Source organism: Mangifera indica, chromosome 14, assembly GCF_011075055.1.
Source record: "Mangifera indica cultivar Alphonso chromosome 14, CATAS_Mindica_2.1, whole genome shotgun sequence".
Classification (NCBI taxonomy): domain Eukaryota; kingdom Viridiplantae; phylum Streptophyta; class Magnoliopsida; order Sapindales; family Anacardiaceae; genus Mangifera; species Mangifera indica.
Window position 1 is genome coordinate 5,145,584 of NC_058150.1, and position 22,376 is coordinate 5,167,959.

The window sequence follows — 22,376 nt, forward strand, 5'->3', positions numbered from 1 at the left end:
TAAAATTTAAAAATAAAATAATTAGAAATGATATAATAATTTACTTTTTTTTATAAGTGTATGTTTTTTAGAATTATGTATATCTATTTTATGTATATAAATATGTAAATATTTATAATAAAATAATATTAAATTATATAATAATATATATAATTATATAACCGAAATAAATACTCCTAATATTTCTCAATTTATAACGCCAAAGAAGACAAAGATCAACCAACCGACTGAAGAAGATGTGGAGGAGCGGCCCCGGCTGAAGAATAGATATTATAAAAGAAGACATTATAGTTAGATGATGTGTCAGACAGGGAATGGTCATCTTTATCTGGAATTATTTTTTATTTTTAGAATTGTTACATTATCCTGATGGTCTGTGTCTGTATTGTGATTAGCCAGAACTTGTGGCTCAAAAGATTTGAGGGCGAAAAGACTTACTCCCAGCCAAGGGTTGGTGAACTGAAAAAGTTTCTTCTGTTAAATTTAAGAAAACTCAAGTCCCACCTTTTTGTTAAAACTTTTCTATTAGGTTAAAAATAAAAATATTAAAAATTTTATTATATTTTAAAATTTTAATAATTTTTTTTTACTTTAAATATTAAAAATAACAATTTTTTGTTAGGATTCACTTTTCAATGAACTTTCCGTCTTTGACCTTCCTTATTGAAGATGAAAAGAAATTATCTTTGTCAGAAACAAAAATTGTAGGGAAAGGCGATGAGAGAGATCAAGAGAGAGAGAAACTGGGAGGAAAAAAGAATGCCGATAGTTAAAAAAAAATGGTCATGGAAGAAAAGGGAAAAAATAACTACTTTTTAAATTTTTAGTAGAAAAAATTGTTAGATTTTTAAACTAAAAAAATATATGATAAATTTTTAATATGTTAAATTAAATAATATTTTTATCTTTAACTATAATAATGAATTTTAACAAAAAGATTGATATTTAGATATTTTAAATTTCACATTATCATTTCAGCAACTTTGGCCAGATTTTAATTTAATTAATTTTACATCACGGTGGAAGATGAAGTGGTCATCAGAACTGAGGGCAGAAAGTTGATTCTTGAGATCTCAGTGCCCTGGTCTGCCATTCCTGAGTTGAAAGACCAGATCCAATCCCTTCTGGATGTGAAGATAGAAAAACAACCTCTCAAAAGTGTAATGGCGAAGTGTTAGTGAGTGATCAAATTTTTGATGAGGAATTTCTTCATGCCATTTTACTCAAGGTTTTGCCGCTCGTTGGGGACTAAGAATTCGAGATCGTGTTGGATGATGAGGGTGAGAATATTAAAATGAGGGTGAAAGAGATGACTTTAGTGAGTGATTTAAAAGGATTAATATCATAATTATCAATATCTTATGATATAATATAATACAAGTAAAAAATTATAAGTATTATAAGATATGTTAAATTAATACAATATAATAACGTATCATACGATACGATATGTATTCTATAATATGATATATATTATTAATACGAATTAATACACTTAAAAAAATGACGATATAATAAATGTATATGTGAAAACTTTTAAAATTTAAAAAGTATTATGATTATTATAAAATGATTGTATCAATTAAATTTTTTATTATATTATTATTTAAAAATTGTATTATAAATATGATATAAGATAAACAATTAAGTTCTTGATACATAATAAGACGTAAAATTTAACATCGACAGTTGGTGCACACCAAATAAACACAGGTCTCTCAACCATCTGTTATGGTTGGAACCAAAATTGTCATCTTTTTCGACTGTCCACCCAGATGGAAGATGATATTGAAGGGTAAACCAAATCAACTTAATCAGACTTAAAAACAGATGGTTAACAATTATAATTCATCAATAAATAGAATTAATGCTTAACATATATATATATATATATATATATATATATATATATATATATATATATTTTTTTATTTATTTATTTATTTATGTTATCCATTGCTGGTGTCCCACACAATTTAATTCAATGTCTGCCAATCACCGATGGCTAACGTGCATCGCCTGGATACTAGCTGCTTTATTGAAAAAAATTCATTTTCTCCTTAAAAAAAAATCAAACGTTAGCCTCGATAGCTTATAAATAGACCTCAAACCCTTGTGCAATCTACACAAACAAATATTGGCTGAGTATCAATCTTAGAAAATAGCGTAAAGATGCAGATGGTGTGTGGAGAACATGATTACGAGCTTCTTCAAGCTCAATCTCATGTTTGGAACCACATTTTTAGCTTCATAAATTCTATGTCTCTTAAATGTGCCATTCAATTATGCATACCAGATGTTATCCACAACCATGGAAAACCCATGACCCTTACCCAGTTGGTTACTGCATTACCAGTTCACCCTTCGAAAACAATCTTTGTCTACCGTCTCATGCGCATTTTAGCTCACTCTGGTTTCTTTACACTTACCAAAACTGGTGAAAATGATGAAGAAGAAGAGTATGTTTATGGTCTAACCACTTCTTCACAACTCCTCCTTAAGGACAACTCCTTGAGTGCGAGACCTTTCCTAATGGCTATGCTCGATCCTGTGTTAACAACACCATGGAATCATCTCTGCTCTTGGTTTCAAAACGGTGAATATTCTACTCCTTTCGATATAGCTCATGGGATGAAATTTTGGGAGTATGCTGCGTGTAAGCCAAACATTAACCATTTATTTAATGAAGCCATGGCTAGTGATGCCCGATTAGTTATTAGCGTGGTGATTGAAAAGTGTGAGCATGTGTTCAAGGGATTAAAGTCGTTGATCGATGTTGGTGGTGGCACAGGAACTATGGCCAAGGCCTTTGTTAAAGCTTTTCCACACGTGGAATGCACTGTATTTGATCTCCCACATGTCGTTTCTAACATGCAAAGCCATGAAAATCTTAAATATGTCGCAGGAAACATGTTTGATGTCATTCCTTCTGCAGATGCAATCTTACTTAAGGTATTTTCAAGTTACAACTCTCATATTCAACGTAATATTTTTTATTTTGTTTTCTTTTTTTTTGTTTTATAAAATTGTACTGATGTCACCTAAAATTGACCAATAAGCAGTCGATATTACATGATTGGAATGATGAAGAATGCGTGAAGATTCTAAAGAAATGTAAGGAAGCAGTTACAAGCACTGGGAAGACAGGGAAAGTTATCATAATAGACATTTTGTTTGAGAAGAAAGACAGGGATTATAAATCGACTGAAACACAACTCTTCTTTGACATGTTAATGATGGTGTTGCTTACAGGGAAAGAGCGAGATGAGAGAGAATGGGCCAAACTTTTCTTAGATGCTGGTTTCACTCGTTATGAAGTAAACCCAATTTTAGGCGTAAGGTCTCTCATTGAGCTTTATCCTTGAGAAGTCATCATGCTATTATGTGAAACTTGTCCTGGTTATGACCAGAGTGTTTACTTCAGTGTTTTGCAATTTCCCAAGAGTGTTGCACGGTGAAATTGTACTTCAATTTTATTTCTTTGTTTTTAATTTAGTTTGTGTCCACGACATGAGTGGAAATGTTATATGAAATAAATTTAGAATGTTATTTTTAAGTATTTTTAATTATATAATTAAATATGTAAATGATATGTTATTATATAATTTAATAATTTTAAATTAAAAATAAAATAACCTAATTATGATTGAATTTGAGTTAAATTTGTTCGAACTTAAAAATGAGTTTAGCTTAAGCAAACTCAAACCTAAGAGTTAAATATTTTTGTGTTCAAGTTTTAGGTTTTTTGACTACTCAAACTTGTGAGTTTAGAGAATTTTAATACAAATCAATTAAAACAATATTATTTTGATTAATATGTATCAAAATAGTATCATTTTAGCTTTTTTTGTTTGGCTACAATATCGAACTGAACTCAAACTCAAACTCGAGTTTAACTCCCTTCAAATAAACTTAAATTCAAACAACTTTAAAGTGAGTTTAGCGAGATTAAGCTTAAAAAAACTCGAGTTCAATTCAATGAGAATCTAACCCTATATTTATCATATGATGACATATGATATCTATACTAAAAAATATTTACATAAAATTTTATGTTATAAATTCAAGCTATGAAAACTAATAATTTGAGTTTTAATTTGGCATAAATAATCCAAAATCCTTATGACAAACAAACACATGCTTCGTAAATTCTTATGACAAAATCAATCTAATATTTTAATTTTTAATTGACTAAAGTTTTTAGTACATGAGACTTAATTAAGGCATACGACTGGAAAAGCAAAATATTTAATATTTTTACCATCAAAATATTTTTTTTAAAAAATTAATAAATTTGTAAAAGCAAAATAGAAAAAATGCAACAAATCTTATCAGATGACTACTCATGTGATACTTGGTTTCTTTTGGTGGTTAAACGTATGAAAAATAGTATCTTAACTCAGATATTGAGTAAGTTAATAACATATCGTTAGAAAAAAAAAACCTATTGCGACGTCACCAGTAAAATAAATAGTTTTTTATAATTAGATAAGAGAATGAGTAATAGAAAATAAATTTATATCATTTAAAAATATAAATAAAATATGATTTTATGAATCATCTTACTATGTACGATCTTCAGTTGTATTAATTTGAAAGGAAATTTATATAAGTAAATTTAAATAATTATTTTTTTAATTTTTAATTAACATATAAAAGTGTTGGCTTGTAGGTCGACGCTTTTTTTTTTGTGTATGCTTGATTCAAAGGCCTACAATGGTGTGACTCTTAGGCTTAACCCAACTTATATATATAAAGTCAAGCCATGGCCTGACATGACCTACTAATACTTCTAGATAAGTGTATAAATGATGTATAATAGTATATTTGATAACAAATGATCATTTTTTAAAATGTTAGAGGTGTTGATATCTTTTCAAGGGTTTGGAAATTCAAAAAGCAAATTTAAAAGGTGCTTTTGAATTTTAAATTGTAAATATGCCACTTGATAGTTTTAAAAATAAAAATTATATCCTTAAAGAATTAAATAAAATACAACAAATTATTAGTATAAATATCATATTATAGATTGTTGAGACTATAGACTCGTAACATATAAAGTGAATCACACACAAATATTCGTGATTTTAAGAATGATTGATGAGTGAATATGAGTCCAATTATATTATGATGAAGGTTATACTATTGATAGACCTAACTATAAAGAATGACTACATGAAGGGCCAAACAATAATAAACCAAAATTGAGGACCCAAAGGTAAATAATGAAAGTTTGACCTACACTCAATTTTACGATTGCGTGCAATGACTTGCAAGTATTACACATATCTCATGAGTCTTAAAAAAATAAAGTTAGAATGGCATATGTAACATATATTTTTAACACCGTATTTTTCCTTATAAATGCATTTAATTTTTGCTCAGTTAAAATATTTTAATTTAATTAATTTTACAATGACAAAGAAAGACGAAGTAGCCATTAAAATTGAGGACGAAAAGTTAACTCCTAACATCTCAATCCTCTTATCTGTAATTATTCTTTAGTTAAAAGATTTAATTCAACCCTTTATAAATGTGAAGATAGAAAGACAAACTCTCAAAAAAGATAGATACAAAGAGCCGTGTCAGAATTAAATTGTGTAGGACACTTGAGTAATATATATTTAGTAATGAAGACATTGAAAGATGACACTTATGTATATATTTAGTAATGAAGACATTGAAGGACGACAGTTCTGTGTGACAAAATTTCAAAATCAAATGTGTTTGGAAGTACCACCCTTCAATGTCTTCATCGTTAAACATGCATTGCTCAAGAGTCCCACACAATTTAATTCACTGTGTCCATTGCATGTGTGATCATTGATAGGTTGCATCCAGGTGTCAGAATTTCAGTGACCACACGATTTTTTAACTTTCTTTTTAATTTATAAAATAAATATTATTTATATTCTTAAAATATTAATAAATTATATTTTTATTAACTTTAAAAATTTATCAATTAAATTCCCGTTAATAAAAAATAAAATTTCAAATTTTAAATAAATTATCAACGAATATTTATCATCAACAACCAATTTGTTCTAATTAAAATCAGATTGAAAAGGAGGAATTCTAACTGGAATCGCATTGGTTATTATTTTAATACGATTTTAATTGTAATGACATTTAAATAACACAATTGAATACTATCTTAATTGGAATCACACCGAGATAGTACAATTTCAAATATAATCATATTAAGATTATGGGATTTTAATTGAATTATATTAAACTAAGTGCGATTTTAGCTAAAATCACACTATTCTAGTATGATTTATGCGGCAACTATTTTGAAATTAAAAAAATTTGTTTTGAGGGGCGGGGAAGTTATTTTATTTTGATAATATTAAAAGTAATAAAGGGTGTTTTTGTCTTTTGAGTGTGATTATTCAAAAAATTAACAAATTTCACTAATGGTATCTAAAGTTAGATGTGAAAATGTAATTTTTTGACTTTAAATATGAGAATTTGTCATTTTTCCATATAATTTAAATAAAAAATAGTTATTCTCCGATATTTAGATTATATTTAATTTTGTAATTATTAATGTCCTTATATTAGGATTGGGCCTTGATCTCATTAATAAATCGGTTCATCGGCAAGTCCAGTTAAATAAATTCATAATATTAGTTAAATAGATTATTATTTATACAAATTAAAGTAATAATATTTGGTTAAATAATTTTAAAGTGAGAAAAAAAATCAATTACATCAATAAGATACAAACTATTATCTCAATTTATATAGATAAATTTATATGATTTATTTATTCACAAAATTTTATTCATTTGTGGTAACATGGGCCAACAACCATCCGACAAAGTAACACATTTTATTTATGCACTATATTACTCAACATATGATTTTTATTTATTACATTTTCTTGGTCATCTCCCTTTTCAACATTTAATCAATTACAAATGTGGTAATGGCATCTTTTAAACTTCCCCCGAGAATCATTGGACTTTATAATGAACATTGACAAATCCTTGGGCTACAAGTGCAAGAATCATAAGATGATTTCCACGTTGAAGTTTAAATCTTCATTATTAATGTCAGACTATGCATGGGTGAGTTATCCTACTCTACTGAGGGACCAAATATTTCAACAGAGATATAGTATATGTATTCACATTTTAATTGTCTCCTTAATGAGTACTATAATTAAGATAACGATATCTCTTGCCTAAGAATTGTTGTAATCATACTTTCCGACCTTATAAGTTTTAAAAGGTCTTTTTTTTTTTTTTAGTGATAATTAAAATTCATATATTAGTTTAAACAAGCAAATATTAATTTTGCAGTTTGTAAAATATAAAAATATATATAGATAGGCCAAAGGACTATTTCCCACCCAAAGTATGTGGCTTTCTCAAGTTTCCCCCCATTAACTTTGAAAATCTTATTTACCCACCTATGAATTGTTAAAATTAACGGAACCCTAAACCTTGAAAAATTTATCTTATTTTTTTTTCTAAAATTTTAAAAACTAACAATTTTCCTCCAACTCAAGTTTTAAAAAACAACATTTTTCCCCTAACTCTGAAAAATTGAAAACCCTAGGGGGGTAAATGCTATTTTTTAAAACTTGGGTTGGAGAAATGTTAGTTTTTAGGGTTTAGGGGGGAAAAAATCAAATTTAAGTTTATTTTTAATAATACAGACAAAATAACGATTTTACCCTTGAAACCGTTAATTTTAACCTGTCACAGGTGGGTAAATAGAAATTTCAAAGTTAACGGGAAAAAACTTGAGAAAACTGCATACTTTGGGTGGGAAATAGTCCTTTGGCCTATATATATATTATCAGTTTAAACTCATTTGTAACGTATGTTGTCTAGTATATATTATAAGATTCTGACGAGATCTATAATGATTTCTTTAAGGCGATTAATCATTTTAAAGGGATTAATGTCCCTAATGTTGCTATGAGAGTGGCATTTATTTTCTTATATGTGGTAAGGATGACATGTTGAGAATCAGTATCGTGAGTCATAAACTCATAGCATAAGTTGTACATACCTAATTGAAGTGACAATTTGAGTAAGCTTATGTGCTGGGAAATGATAAGCGATGGAAGAGAGCATGTTGTTTGATGTCAAGGGTGATCTTTGCACCAAAAAATTAGACGCACATCATAATTGGGTATCTTTGTAACTTCTATTGTCTAGTATTGGCAGGTTAAACTCTAGACCTCGAGAGACGCTAATAAGCTGAGTTTTGGCCCCTTCATGTTGCAAGCCATATGTAGGCTACTTCAGTATGGGTATGGGAATATGATCATTTGAGGTCTTTCTTAGAATTTTTTCATAGAAAGTTCTAAAAATAATGCTTTGCCTAAGATCAACATGTCAAGAACTTTGTTCACCCTTGGAAAGACATGGGAGCAATTTGTTAAAGCTTGATTATACATTAGCATGTTTGGCAAATGCCTTCCTTGTAGCGCCAAACTATTAATGAGACTTTTCTTCATTAATTGATGTGTATAATTTACGGTCTTGCACAAGACAAAATATAATAGGGTAATAAGGATTAGTTACTTAATCTTGATATCCATTACAATGAGAGAAAAAATAAATTCAAAGTGAAATGGACATAATGTGGTTTTTGATATAGTTTAGCTAGTTACTCAAAAGTCAACATTCACGGTTATAGTATCAGTAGTTCTGAAAGAATATTTTGACATGAATATAATATACAATTGAGATATCCTAAGAAGAATTCAATCTTGGAAATGGTTTTGAAGAGAGTTGTTGGATTTCTTTGGGAGTCTTCTTGTCTAACTTACAATGATGTTTATCTAATCCAAAATATAAAATCTTGGTTATGCAAAGTTGTATATTATGTCTCTTCTTTTCCTCTCTTCTCCCTTTGTATTCTCATTTTCCCTTGAACAATTTTATATATTTACATGATAAAAAGACCAATAAAATTATATGATTCAGTGATTTTGAATTATGGATAAAATAATATCCAATCACATAATGATACACATAAGTAGGTCTATTGTATACCCACTTAGCCTTGGTGTAAAGATTGAGTTACAATCTTATCAAATATGTTTCGAAATTCAAATTCAAATGATAACTTCCTAATTTGTTACATGGTGAAGATGATATAACAATAGGAAGTTAATACTTTCTATTATGGACAAGTGATACAAAAAGAATGTCAACTGGTTTATTGTATTCTCTAAATGAGAAAATATCGGCATGCGGAGGCACAAATTACTGGTTTTGTAGCTAGTTGTTTCTCATAAAATACTCCAAGATAGAATTTATTGTATAATAATTTGTTTGATTAAGCAATCTAAGATAATGTTAAAGTTTTTGGTACTTTTGAAAAATCGTATTATCAACTTTCGAGATTAATAACAATTTTCAAGTGACCTAGAACCAAAATTAAACAAGTCCATTTGCATGCATATCCTTTCTGGAGTTAATTGTGTAATTAATATTTGGAACATTATAATTAGACAAGAACTAACATTTTGAACTCAATCAATTAAAATTTTATTGGCCAAAGGGCTTATTCCCACCTAAAGATTAGTGTTTTTTTCCATGTTTTCATCTATTAATTTTAAAAAACTCAAACAACTATTCATATGTTAATTTTTGCAGTTAGTATCAGGGGTAAAATTGCTATTTAGCAAAAATATTTAAAAAAACTAAAAATTTATCACATTTTCCCCCTAGGTTTAAAAATCTAACAATTTTTCACCTACCCAAGGTTTGAAAAATTACCATTTCCCCCATAGGGTTTCAATGGCAACTCTCCGACAACAATCTCTTCTCTAACTATCGGTGTTTCTTGTCCCTCCCAACTTCTTTCTCCCTTTCGATATCTCTTAGTCGTCTTCCTATCGTCTTCGTCTTGGACGAAAATGACGAGTCATCTTCGTTTGAAATGAAAATGGCGGGGAGACAATCGGAAGAGAGATTAAATGTCGACTACAAGAGAATAAATTATCTCCAGAAAGTTGCCATCGAAACCTTAGGGGGGGACTTGGTGATTTTTCAAACCCTGAGGGGGAATTGTTATATTTTTAAACCTAATTCTAAGAGGGAAATGTGATTAAAATTTTAGTTCTTTTAAATATTTTTGTTAAATGATAATTTTATCTTTGATACTAATTATAAAAATTAACAGATAGGTAGGTGTTTAAGTTTTCCAAAATTAATAGATGAGAACTTGGGAAAACACTAATTTTTGAGTGAGAATAAGTCATTGGGCCAAATTTATTTGTCTATGCTTTTATGATAGCAAAGGAGTATATGGGGTAGACCGCATAAATATATTCATTAAAGTTATAATATTTTGTAGAGTGATTCACATTTTTTCACTCAAGGTTTGACCCTAACACATTTTTTTCATCCAAGATCTAATTTATTTTAAAAAATGATATTATAAAGACAAAATAATAATTTTGTCATCCGAAAATTTTGAGAAAAATAAAAAGAATAACATTTTCCATATCTCACCTTAATTTTTTAAATATGATTGACTTTATTTATAGGTTTAGAAACTTGTAATTTAGTCATTACTATTCAATTTTGGAAACTCCAACAATACGTCTGCCACTTTTTTTATTGAAATTTTACCATTGCCACCACTTTCGCACTATTGCCACAATTGTAACCATTCAACATCCCACAAACTCCACACTCTTTTCCAATTATCAAAACAAATCTCATATATAAACTATCAAAACAAATCCCACCATAAGAAAAGATCTCAACATTAGAAATGTTGACTCTAATGAAGTTGGTAATGAAAAGACTGAAACCACGAGTAAGGGAAGTGACAACAACAGTCAATCAAGGTTATGGGTGCCATTGGTTGGGATAATGAAGGGGTGGATTGGACAAAGTTGCATGTAATCGAGGGGTGAGAGATGGTATGTGCAAAAGAAAGGTAGCTTGCAAGGTTAAAAGCGTGGTGTGGTTTGTCATGGTAAAAGGGTGGTGGCTTGATGGTGGTATTAGTGGTCGTTAAGATTAACTAAACATGCAACTAATGGATAAGTGATGATGGGTGCAGAAGAGAGGGTGATTTGTCATCTTAAGGGTTACAACAATAACAGAGATGGAGATTTACCAAATCATCTAAAAAAGAAAAAGGATATTAATACAAATTTAATATCTATACAAATATTTTTATCTTTTGTTATTTTATAATATTATAATAATTTAAAAATATAAAATAATTAAAAGTATTATGATAATTTAATTTTTTACTAATATATCATAATTCTTTTTCATTAACAATATGACGATCAACACCTATACGACATCTGCAAACTAGAATGGAAAGTTCATTAATATAATTTGGTGACATTTTAATGCTAAATTAGTTGTATTATTTTCTTTAGCACACGTGGAAGAATTAACTAGAATTCATGAAGAGATTTTTATCACAAAGACAATCCTGCAAATCTTGTTTATTGATTTTTTTTTTTTTAATAACCCATTCATGGTGCATATATAATTTATAACGTCAAAATGGTAGCATCGGGCCAAAGAAGATACTATAATGGGATGGTAAAGAGGATATTTTTTTAAACTGGTGGTATGTTAATTAAAATTTTTTATTATTTTATTTTTTAAAAATTATATTATACGATATAATATAATATTTAATGTGAAAAATTAAGTTTTTAATATATGATATGATATACGATTTGATTATTATACCAATTACCAATTTGACCGTTAATTTTTAATAGATTACATGAAACATCCTTATAAAGAAAACAATTAAAATTGTATTACGATTTGGCCTGAATTACTTGGAGGAGGAAGGTGTTATTTAGAAGAGCTACAACAATACCAAATGAATCCTCCAATCCCAACCGGTCTCCATCACAAGCAGACCAAGCTCCACCCCTAACCATCACGACCTCAGCCACACATAAATCAATTCACCATTAATAATTCAAGACGACTTTACATATCCAATAATGCAATGGTCAAAGTGTCAGTCTTAAGCATTTGAATCACACCTTGTCAAATCGATTATTTATAATTTCACAAGAAAAATGAATAGACATGTTTAAATAGATGTGACAAAACCGCATGGATCAAGGGGAATGGCATGTAAAATTGATGGAAGTACCGGATTGTACATATATTTCTTATGCCATCATGATCTCTTCATTGTTGCATGATCAACACAGGATACTATTAGTATACTATACGTGACAACAAGACTCAAGTTTAAGGACATCCAAACCACGTAGTACTGATCTTTGCACTCAATCCCAACGAGAGCAATGAGTCAATTGTTGATACACAAGCCTTGCTAGCTCCCAGAACAACATCTAAGAGCCCAAAACGTCACGTTTAGTTGTATCAAAGTGACACTTTGGGAAAACATTTTTAGTCCCCAAGGCTTGCAAACCTAGTGGTGTTTCCTTCTCAACTGATGATGAGATAGGCAGCCACAATTGCCCAACAGCCACCAATTCATGACCACTGAATGCCCTCTGGGACTCTCAAAAGAAGGTGATGGAGTACACCGCGATGCTTGTAACTCTTCAATCAACATAATGGGCTCCCACCTTTTCAATTTGACCTATTATTTTGTATCTCAAATTGGCTTGTTGTTTGCTTATATTAGACGAGATGATCGAAGTCATTCATCTAATGGTAAGGTTTGACATTCAATGGATAACACTTATAAACAATTGGAGCTAGTTTGTTATTTATGAGGTTACATTCCTTTAATGTTTAAAGACATTAATGCTATAATCGCCCTTAGTTTATCAAAAGGAATGCTCGTTGGACTTGTAAACTTGACAAACATGACTACTTTATGTCTCTCATGTCTCTTAGGAGAAGGTGGTTAAATGTACAACAACTTACGATGGGAAGCTTTGTTGTGTCTCTTGACACTTTGATATTGATAAGTGGAGAGTTAAGCATATAGGAGAAACACTTCCCGCATCCCATTCAATAGCTCTTAACTCAACAACAATCAATGGAGCTGAATCGAAGAGAAAAGTCAATGAAGAATAACATTGGTATCACAAGAGAACTCGCATCAAGAAATTTAAAAAGGATCTCACTTTGTATTTTGAATTACAATATTTAGATTTTTAGGCTAAAAGAATAAAAATATATCAAACGTCCATTTCTTGGGTTGTTAGAGTAAAAAGAACATAACAATTATCAATATCAAATTGAGAAAAAGAAGATCCTTTGACTCTATAATTTCAAGAATCTATTATGAATTTTGTAAAAGAAAGCTAAAATATAAAATACTATAATAAAGTTGTTATAATTTAAATTAATACTAAAATTAATAAAATAATCAAGAAATGAAATAAAGAATATAAATTAAGAGAAATTTAATGAATTAGAGAGAGTTTGAGAGTCGAGAAACTTGATACGAGAATGTTTTGTAAAGAATTAAAAGGGTTGGGGGTAAATGATAGAATGAAAGGTGTTGGGGTTCCAAATAATTATGGGGCACGGGATGGACGGTGCAAAAAAGCGAAAAGTCCTTTTTGCACTTTCCTTCAGCCTTCGGTCATGTGACTCATATTGAGTGTTGGAATTAAAAATAATTATCATTAAATTTTAACCATTGGGGTATTATAGTAATTTAATTAATTTTTTCATTCTTTTTATAGTTGAGCCTGCTCTCAAGGGCCGTTATCCCTGGGGCCAAGCTCGGCACCTGCTTCCTTAGCCTATAGCCTGGCTTAGGCTTACCCTTTCCTGGGCTCAGTCCAAGCTTAATCCAGTTTCCATATAACAAGATTTCTGGCCCAACTCTAGTAATGAGGAGAAACTGGTTAATGTATTTGGAGCTTATCGAGGCTTTAAATTTCTTTTGGTTTGTGGCATTTCATGAGATGGTTGTAATAAATTTTAATTCTTATAATCGGTAAGAATAATACTATATACATAATTTTATATATAAATAATAATGTGTCACTATATAATTGGATAATTAAAAATTAAAGATAAAATAACATTCAATCATATTACGACATGTTATTGTTTATATATATAGTTTTATTGGATTGAGAAATGTTTTTATTATGTAATTGGGTTGATGAGCGATTATGAAAGTTAGGTGAGAGACAGATAAAGAGAGCGTGATTGAAGATAAAAGAAAATTTTGATTCTAAAGAAGAGAGGTGATGGAGAGAAGAAGAGAAGAATAAGAAAGGAAGAGAAAAAATTAACCTTCGTATTCTCCCTCGTACCAATTTTCATTAATAAAAATGGATAAAAGATGCGCAAATAGACTTTTCAAGTGTGGAAAATTATTGCTACATCACAGTCCAGATGGAAATAGTCATTCAGCCTTCTTAAACAACAAAATCTTTGCTTGTTGATCTAAAGTGGTTAAAAACAGCATTGTTGTCATTGTGAACTAATGAACTTGTAACAGGCAATTGATGGACTTAATGACCTTTTGAATATCAGTTCTTTAACCTTATTCTTTGTTTTGGAACAAAGCTTTCTAAGCTTTTTGATTTAATCTACTAAACAAATTTAGATAATTTGAAAAAACGAAATGTTTCTATCGATGCAAAAATTTGTACACCAACAAGAATTATGCCAGGTAAGGTCTGGGGCATGAAAATGGTGATGACTGATAATGATAACTGGGCAGTCGAAATTAATAGAATAATTATAAGGAATCAAGGAAATAATAGAGACCAAGAAAGAATGGACATCAACACGTTTCAAAACCAAAGAAAAAGGAAGAGAATGTGGGAATAAAAATCCATTGATAAAGACGCAATGAAACAGAAATATCTGGAGTACAGCCTACGTACATAATGCTCCCCCTTGGAACAAATACAACAATTAAACATGAAAAATCACACAAGTAAATTCTAGCGTCCACAGCTACTCTGGTCTGTTTAAACAGAAAAGAAGAGCTAATTACCCAAGTAATGAATGGGACTGGAGCCTTCATAAACCCCTCCTTCATCACAAAATTACAAACTTTGATCTAATTCTGTAATTTGGATTTAGAAGTTGCGACAAGTTCCACCCGGTTTTCCATTAATTGAAATTTGACTTATCTCCAAAAAGTTCCGCAATTCAGACTATCAAATGACGCAGCTGATCACAGTAAGGAGTGAATCCATCCATTGTTTCAGGAAAGTTCACATCCACTCTCAGGAAACAGATTCCCTTCCAACATTTTCTGGAAAAAAAAAAATTGTTAACAGTTATAACAAATATTCCATCGTCCAGCAGGGAGAGAATCCAAAGCTAAGTAACCAAGTCCAAAATTGAATTCAATCTTTTACATATCCACTGCAATGATAATGTCTTGTCATCCCAGCAAGATGCTTTATACTATCAGGTTTAACATGAAGATTGTCAGAATCATCCAGCAGGTACAACAAATCCAACATTAGTATTATTACAATGAGAAGGCAATTCATTCCAGATTTCGTATAATTTGAATAAAGAACTCTTTAATTTGCACTGTCCAATTAAATTTTTGTATTATTTCACAGACACCAAAAGCGCATCCAACCAAAAGAAAACCCAAAAAAAAATACTGCTGACAACATTGCCAAAAACATGATATATACAAATTGGTGAAAAATCATCAAGTGGTTGTCATATAAGAGCTTCATCTATGAATTATTACATGATATGCATTAGATACTAACGATTTCGGTAGGAGAACAGTTCAAGATTTATGACCTGGAAAAGAAATTTCAGACCCAACAAACTGACTAATTTCAATATGAAATACTAAGGAAAACTACAATTACGTGTTTTGGTCAAAACTATCTGAAACATTTTTCAATCAAAACGTAACATAATTTCACCATCTGAAGAAATATCTTAATCATCAACAAGATTTCTCCCCTTTTATACATATAAAATTACAAGGGGGACAAATACCATAAAAAATTAATCATCGCTACTTAGATGTAAAACACAGCAATCATCTAATGCTTCCATTTGATTAATGTGTCGTATTACTACTGCAATTTTTTTTCTAATTGGTTAAAATTTTATATAATAACAAGCTTGATCCACATTTCACTTTCTATTGCTCTTAAAAAAAAAAAAGCAATAATAGTTAATATAGATGTATGTATGTGTGCATAGGAGTCTTCTTCTCCCTAGATTTTTAAGACTGAAAGCATGTCCATGTCTATGCACCTGCAAAAGGTAGAAGCATAGAATGACTCCTAATTTTTACAGCTTACCAATATGAAATTGGTAACTTGTAATAATATAACATGAGTTCCTGTCAGAAAAAAATTCAAACCATGCAAATCCTACTGTCGCTGATATCTTATATACTGTATACTGGCAACATCAAAAACCATGAAACTGATTTCATAAAATGGATTCTACCTTAAGCTTTATAAACTCTAAAATCTAATTGTGAACGTTACATAGGATCCCAAAATTAGATTTTCAAAGACCATCTTCTAAAGCATCATTCAAGGTTGGTTTTAATTGACTTACCAAACTAAATCATATAGGAATACTCTTAAACAAGACCATAATGCAAACAAAATCACAAAGTATGCAAGTTTTTAGTCATCATGAATAACAAGATCAATAAAATTCCAACTAATGGGATACCGATAAGGATGAGCGATAATATAATAGTAAAAAAATGAGTCTGCAAGATGAAAATGCCAGCATCATTCAAAGAAAAGCCAAGAAAAGTAGTGTAGGACTAAGACAATTCATAAATGTGCAGACAAAGATCAATACTTTAATAAATTGAAAATAAATGACACATGAATGCCTGAAGATACAAGGCTACAAATTTATAAAGATCGCATGGCACAATCTAACAAACCATTATTAAACACAAACGAAAGCCCATATAAATCAAAATTATTACTCAACAACGAAGCAAAAAGTGAAATCTCAACAATAAAACATTAATGAAAACCGACACAACGTAATTTCTAAGCTAAAATTAACCCAAATAAATAATATAATAAAAACCACATACCATGGTTCAGTATAACTACGTCGATTCCCACTCGATCTCGGTCGATTTAGCAAACCCAGATCCGACTCGCCACCTCTCCTTGTCCTCTCATATCCACCCGACTTGGGCCGCTCATCATCTTTATACCGACTTAGAGATCCAAAATGCCTTTGACCCGACTCCCTCGTCCGCACAATCTCCGGAGTGGGTCTCTCCTCCTTGCCTGCAAAACCCGGTCTAAGATGCGGCGGCACAAATTTGTTCAGTTTTGGTGACACAACAACCGAACTAACTTCCTTCTCCCTCTCCGGAACAACAACAGGCACAAAAGACTCTGAGCCCGTCCCCGTTCGTCCAAGAGGTCGCAGAGAAATAGGGTCAGAAACCGAATCCGCCGGTGGTGGATCAGGAATTTGAGAAGGAGTAGTCTGTGGCTGCTGCTGAGACGAAGGAGGGGAAGGCAAGATTGAGGTTACGGGTTTGGCAGTAGGTTTGGTAAGAAAAAGCATGCGGCCATTGGTTCTGGAGGAAGGTAACAGAGCCTTGTTACTACCATTTGAAGAAGCGATGGAAGAATAAGAAGAAGAGGAAGGTTGTTTAGATGAGTTGGTTGCGGGAGATATTTTTTTTTCTAGAACGTGATTGAAGTTGATGGAGGTGTACTTGTTGGTTCTTGCCATCCACTGCAACTCCAAAAACGAAGAGATTGAAATGGAGATTTGAGATGTATTGATGTTATGAAAATGTGGCGGTGGGGTGGGGTTTGATTCTGGGGGAAATACAAACCAGCAGCCAAGGGAAAGCAATGGGCGAAGTTTCAGATTCTAAAAATTGGATGGTGGGCGAAGTTCCATGCCTACGTGGCGAGATCTTAGCGGAGGTGTTTTTATTTTACTCGCAGCCACAAACTTTCTCTCTTTCAATTTTTAGATCTTCCTTACTAAGGGGGGAAACTTACTGTAATTATCACCCATTTTAATTGATTTTTTTTAAAATAACATTTTAATTAATATTAATATATTAAATACAAAATTCGACATACCCCACAGCTTTACAATTTTTTAGAATAAATTTATTGTATTAAAAAAATAGTAAATTATTCTTATGATGAGTACTTGACCTGCCTTCTAATAGAAAATTAAAATGAAATTTGTGAAAATGATAGCTTATGGATTACGTCTCTTTCCCTTAAAATTTTATTTTGTGAGTCGTAATATAAAGACTGCCGGCGGAATTTGACAGACAAATTTCAAGTAGTTCGGCCCAAGAAACATGGGCGCATTAATCAATCCAAAATGCAGATTCTGACCCACTGGATTGGATCGGGTATTTTAGACCTTCACAATCTGCCCATTAATTGGTCAATCTCTCTCTATGTTAATCAAATTTCAAAGTTATCCCATTATGCGCAAGGGTGTGCACAATCCAAATTGGTATTGGTCTGATCTATGAAAATTTGGGCGGCTTGGTTTGTTTCAATTTAATTGGAAAATGCCCAAATCATAATCCGAACTAAACTTTTTTTTTTTTTTTGTAAAATTTATAATCCAAACCATACACTCCTAATCAGGCAATCACGTATCATGAAAGTTTGCTAGAAATAAAATTAATTATTTAAATAAGAATAAAATGTGATAGAAACATAATTGGTAACATAGCGATTATTGTTGTACTTATTTCTCACATGAACTATTCCTCAATGGCAAGTTGTTATTTTTAAAGTTGAAAAATGACATTTTTTTTTTTAAATTTTACGTTGAAAATTATATTTTTTTAATAGTTAAAATATATTTTTATCACTTTACAAAATATATAAATATAAATAAAATTTATTTTTTTATTAGCTTAAAAATTTATTACTTAAACTCTTATATTTAGTTAAAGAAATCAAAACTTTAATCCTAACTTTAATTAGTCCCGAACTTGTAATTACATATATTATCACACTGAAATGGTATTATTCAATTGAAACCGCACCAAAATAGAACGATTTAGTCAAAATTGTGTCAAAATAGTATAATTAAATCAAAATTGCACCGTTTTGATATGATTTCATCTAGTATCACTGTGATACTCTTAGACAAATTTTACATCAATAAAGTACAGAAGAGATATTGGATATGTTTGTACTCTGTCTATGTATTTTATATCAGTTAAATATGTAAGGATTTAATAAGTTAAAAACAAACCATATTGGACCATGTGTCCAGAGTAGAAAATATTTTGACAATGGGTTAATCTATTGGATTAAGGATGTCACAGTTACATGAAATCGCACCATTCCAATATAATTTTGGTGTGATTTCAATCATAACCACACTATAATCTCAAGCAATTTCAAGTAAAATCACATTGTGCAATTCTAGTGATTTTCGTTGGAATTACACCATTTCAATGCAACTCCAATTAAACTCACACTTGTTTGGTGTGATTAAAAGGTCGTAAGTGCTAAATGTGTGTAATAAAGTTTGGGGATATAATGTTACACTTAACTTTAATAAGTATTTAAGGTAATAAAAAGTAATTTTATTTTTTCAGTGTATTTATTTAAAAAATTAAAGAATTTTACTAATTATTTATATCCAACGGAAAGAGAGAGAGTGTCATTTTTTTTTTTTTACGTCAAAGTTAACAATTTGTTAATTTCGTATGGTTCACGGGGAAATAGTCGTTCCTCCTTGCTATCAAACATTTATGTGGCATATCTTGATGGTGGTATCCAATTCATTCCAGCATGACACGCCACGCCATGCCAGCCTGCCAAACTGGGACAATTACATTGTTCTTTTTGTTCATCATTATAAGACAATAGATAGTGCATTATGCGGTTGGCCTTGTGGATACGTATAGACTGTAACATTTGTGATTTTAACATTAATGAAAATAAGGGGCATGTGGATCACTATAGTCCATAATTGACCTTTGTTTTTATTCGCATTTGGGGATCAAAATTAGCTAATAATATTGGGCAATCAACACTTAAAATTTGCCAAATCCATCCATACTTTTTTTTTCAATTTAGATTAGTTGAAATGTTGATGTAATCCATGTTATATGACATTATTCAATCATTGTATAGCCAGCTGCGAAGGGCTTCCTGCCACTACGCTATACCCCCCATCCAATAAAATAATTAAGCTTTGCCAACAACAATAAATATAAACTTGCTAACCTAATTTTGTTTTTCCTTCAAGTTCATTTATTAATGAATTTAATATCGCATGTGGATGTTTTCCTATATGGAAAATCTTTTTTTTTTTTCTCGTGTATTATATTCTATTAGAAGATATAATTTTTCTTTTAAATTATCTTATCACAAAATTTCATATACATATTTACTATATGATTTTTTTTTGAAATTTGTATCAATATATGTCAATAATATATAACGTATCGTATAATGTATATTGTATTATATAATCTATTGTATCATACTAATTTGATATACATTAAAATATATATTATTTTTTATATGTATTAAATCATATCGTGGGATATGTATATTTTTTTAATATATTATATTATATTATAAGATAGATATCATATATCATATAATACTAATAATTATGATTAATTATATAAATAATATATATTTTTTATTTATTTTATTATAATTTTTTTTCTGTTTGTTAAAATAAGTTTTGTCTTAGGTTAAGGCTATAGCCAGCTCATTCCAGCAACGAAGTCTCACCCTCCTCACATCTAAACTTATCCCATAAAATCCCCTTCACTCCAACTCCATTCTCCACGGCACACAACAATCGTCAACACTTCACTTCACCATGGCTTCCACTACTCCTCTGCTAACCCTAACTCCTCTCATTCTCCTCCTTCTGTCTCCTCTAATCCAAGCCCAAACTGCCCCCGCCCCGGCCCCCGCTGGTCCCATCAACATCACTGGCATTCTTGACAAAGGTGGCCAGTTCACCACTTTCATTAAACTCTTAACCTCCACCCAGGCTGCAAACCAAATAGAAAACCAAATCAACAACTCGAACCAAGGCATGACCGTCTTTGCCCCCACTGATAACGCCTTCAACAACCTCAAAGCCGGTAGCATCAACGGTCTCACTGACAAGGAACAAGTACAGCTTGTTCAATACCATTTACTGCCAAAGTTTTACAAATTGAAGGATCTTTTATTGGTGAGCAACCCTGTTTGGACTCAGGCCTCTAGTTCTGACGGTGGATCCTGGGGGCTAAACTTCACCGGCCAAGCAAACCAAGTGAATGTATCAACTGGGATTGTTGAGACACAGGTTAACAATGCTCTAAGGCAGGAGTTTCCTTTGGCTATTTACCAAGTGGACCAGGTTTTGTTGCCTACTGCACTGTTTGGAGTTAAGCCTCCATCTGCAGCTCCGGTGCCGTCTTCAAAAACACCTCTAAGCAGCTCCAACAGTGCGACGGCAGCATCCTCCGGACCTACATCTGAGGATACTAAAAGTTCTAGTGGGAGAATTAATGTGGGAGTAGGGTTGGTTGGTGGGCTTTCATTGTTTTGCATGGGTGTTCTATCTTGAATACAAGTGCGAGACTGAAGAGATAAGGCTTTGTTGTCGGTGTTTTTTTTTTTTTTTTCTATTTTATTCGTTATTTTTTAGAAAAGATTATGGGCTGTTTGGGCATTTGGAGAATCCTCGTGTATGTAATTTAGCTATCCATGTCACTATTTGTATTACTTTATTTTGCTTTAAATTTGTTTACCTTCATGATATGCAATCCCAGTTTCAAGCTTTAATTACTTCACTTCTGGCCTTTCAAGCACTCCGATGGTTACCATCAAAGTATGGAAAAGACGACGAAACTTTTGTCATCTTATGATCACTATTATTTCTTCAAAGTTCTGGTCCTGAGAAAAAATATCAGGAATAGTTGCAACTGCTCACGCTGTCAGTGGCCTGATTCGTGTTATTCATTTTTTATGTTGTCCAGAATTTACCAGGGAGAAGCCAAAGAAAATACAGAAAACTAATCGCATAAGTCTCTACTGAAGAACCAATAGATAACAATCATATGAAGGTCCATTGCTCCAACTAGTGGTGTTAATAGGCCGGGCAGGCCGACTCAGGCTCCGTCCATCGGGTTAATGGGTGGAGCCCAATACCTAAACAGTAATAGACATTCAAACAGGGCTGACCCATTAATATATAAAGGTCCAAGCTCCGGTCTATATAATAATGGACCTTAATTGGGCCGGGCTTTAATCAGATCGGACCAACCTATTTAATCAATTTTTTAAAAAATTTTTAATTAAAATTTTTAAACATAAATTATTTTTTAATTATTAAAATTGAGAACAATATTCCAAATATTTTATTTATAATCTCTCACTTGTGACGAAAAATACCGTAATTATATGATAAAAAATATTATAAATTGATAACATAGTATAAATAAATTAATTTACATATTGTATAAATTACAAA

The 22,376-nt window shown here is 30.9% G+C and overlaps 3 protein-coding genes across 4 annotated transcripts; 2 read left to right on the forward strand and 1 right to left on the reverse strand.

Moving 5' to 3' along the window:
- Nucleotides 1-2,111: 2,111 nt before the first annotated feature.
- LOC123196433 (trans-resveratrol di-O-methyltransferase-like) lies at nucleotides 2,112-3,556 on the forward strand. The gene is made up of 2 exons (XM_044610463.1): nucleotides 2,112-2,952; nucleotides 3,063-3,556. The coding sequence occupies exons 1-2, from the start codon at nucleotides 2,173-2,175 to the stop codon at nucleotides 3,363-3,365; spliced, it is 1,083 nt and encodes a 360-aa protein (XP_044466398.1). The 5' UTR covers nucleotides 2,112-2,172; the 3' UTR covers nucleotides 3,366-3,556.
- An 11,174-nt stretch (nucleotides 3,557-14,730) lies between these two features.
- LOC123196821 lies at nucleotides 14,731-17,816 on the reverse strand. 2 transcript variants are annotated; one of them, XM_044610952.1, is made up of 2 exons: nucleotides 16,969-17,780; nucleotides 14,731-15,174 (listed from the first exon to the last, which is right to left on the reverse strand). In XM_044610952.1, coding segments are annotated over exons 1-2 (660 nt in total). In that variant the 5' UTR covers nucleotides 17,628-17,780; the 3' UTR covers nucleotides 14,731-15,173. The 2 variants fall into 2 exon arrangements, with proteins under 2 accessions (XP_044466887.1, XP_044466886.1); XM_044610951.1 differs by lacking the exon at nucleotides 14,731-15,174 and adding an exon at nucleotides 15,184-15,329 and having other exon boundaries at nucleotides 16,969-17,816.
- Nucleotides 17,817-20,604: 2,788 nt separating this feature from the next.
- On the forward strand, nucleotides 20,605-21,696 carry LOC123195921 (fasciclin-like arabinogalactan protein 13). The gene has a single exon (XM_044609784.1). The coding sequence runs from the start codon at nucleotides 20,730-20,732 to the stop codon at nucleotides 21,468-21,470; it is 741 nt and encodes a 246-aa protein (XP_044465719.1). The 5' UTR covers nucleotides 20,605-20,729; the 3' UTR covers nucleotides 21,471-21,696.
- Nucleotides 21,697-22,376: the final 680 nt, after the last annotated feature.

What these genes read in the sequence shown, in the direction of transcription:
- LOC123196433 (XM_044610463.1), top strand. Translation starts at nt 2,173, where the DNA reads ATGCAGATGGTGTGTGGAGAACATGATTACGAGCTTCTTCAAGCTCAA. An exon ending in CAGATGCAATCTTACTTAAG is followed by an intron (nt 2,953 to 3,062) that starts GTATTTTCAAGT and finishes ACCAATAAGCAG; the next exon opens with TCGATATTACATGATTGGAA.
- LOC123196821 (XM_044610951.1), bottom strand. Translation starts at nt 17,627, where the DNA reads ATGGCAAGAACCAACAAGTACACCTCCATCAACTTCAATCACGTTCTA. An exon ending in CGTAGTTATACTGAACCATG is followed by an intron (nt 15,330 to 16,968) that starts GTATGTGGTTTT and finishes TAAACCTGATAG; the next exon opens with TATAAAGCATCTTGCTGGGA.
- LOC123195921 (XM_044609784.1), top strand. Translation starts at nt 20,730, where the DNA reads ATGGCTTCCACTACTCCTCTGCTAACCCTAACTCCTCTCATTCTCCTC.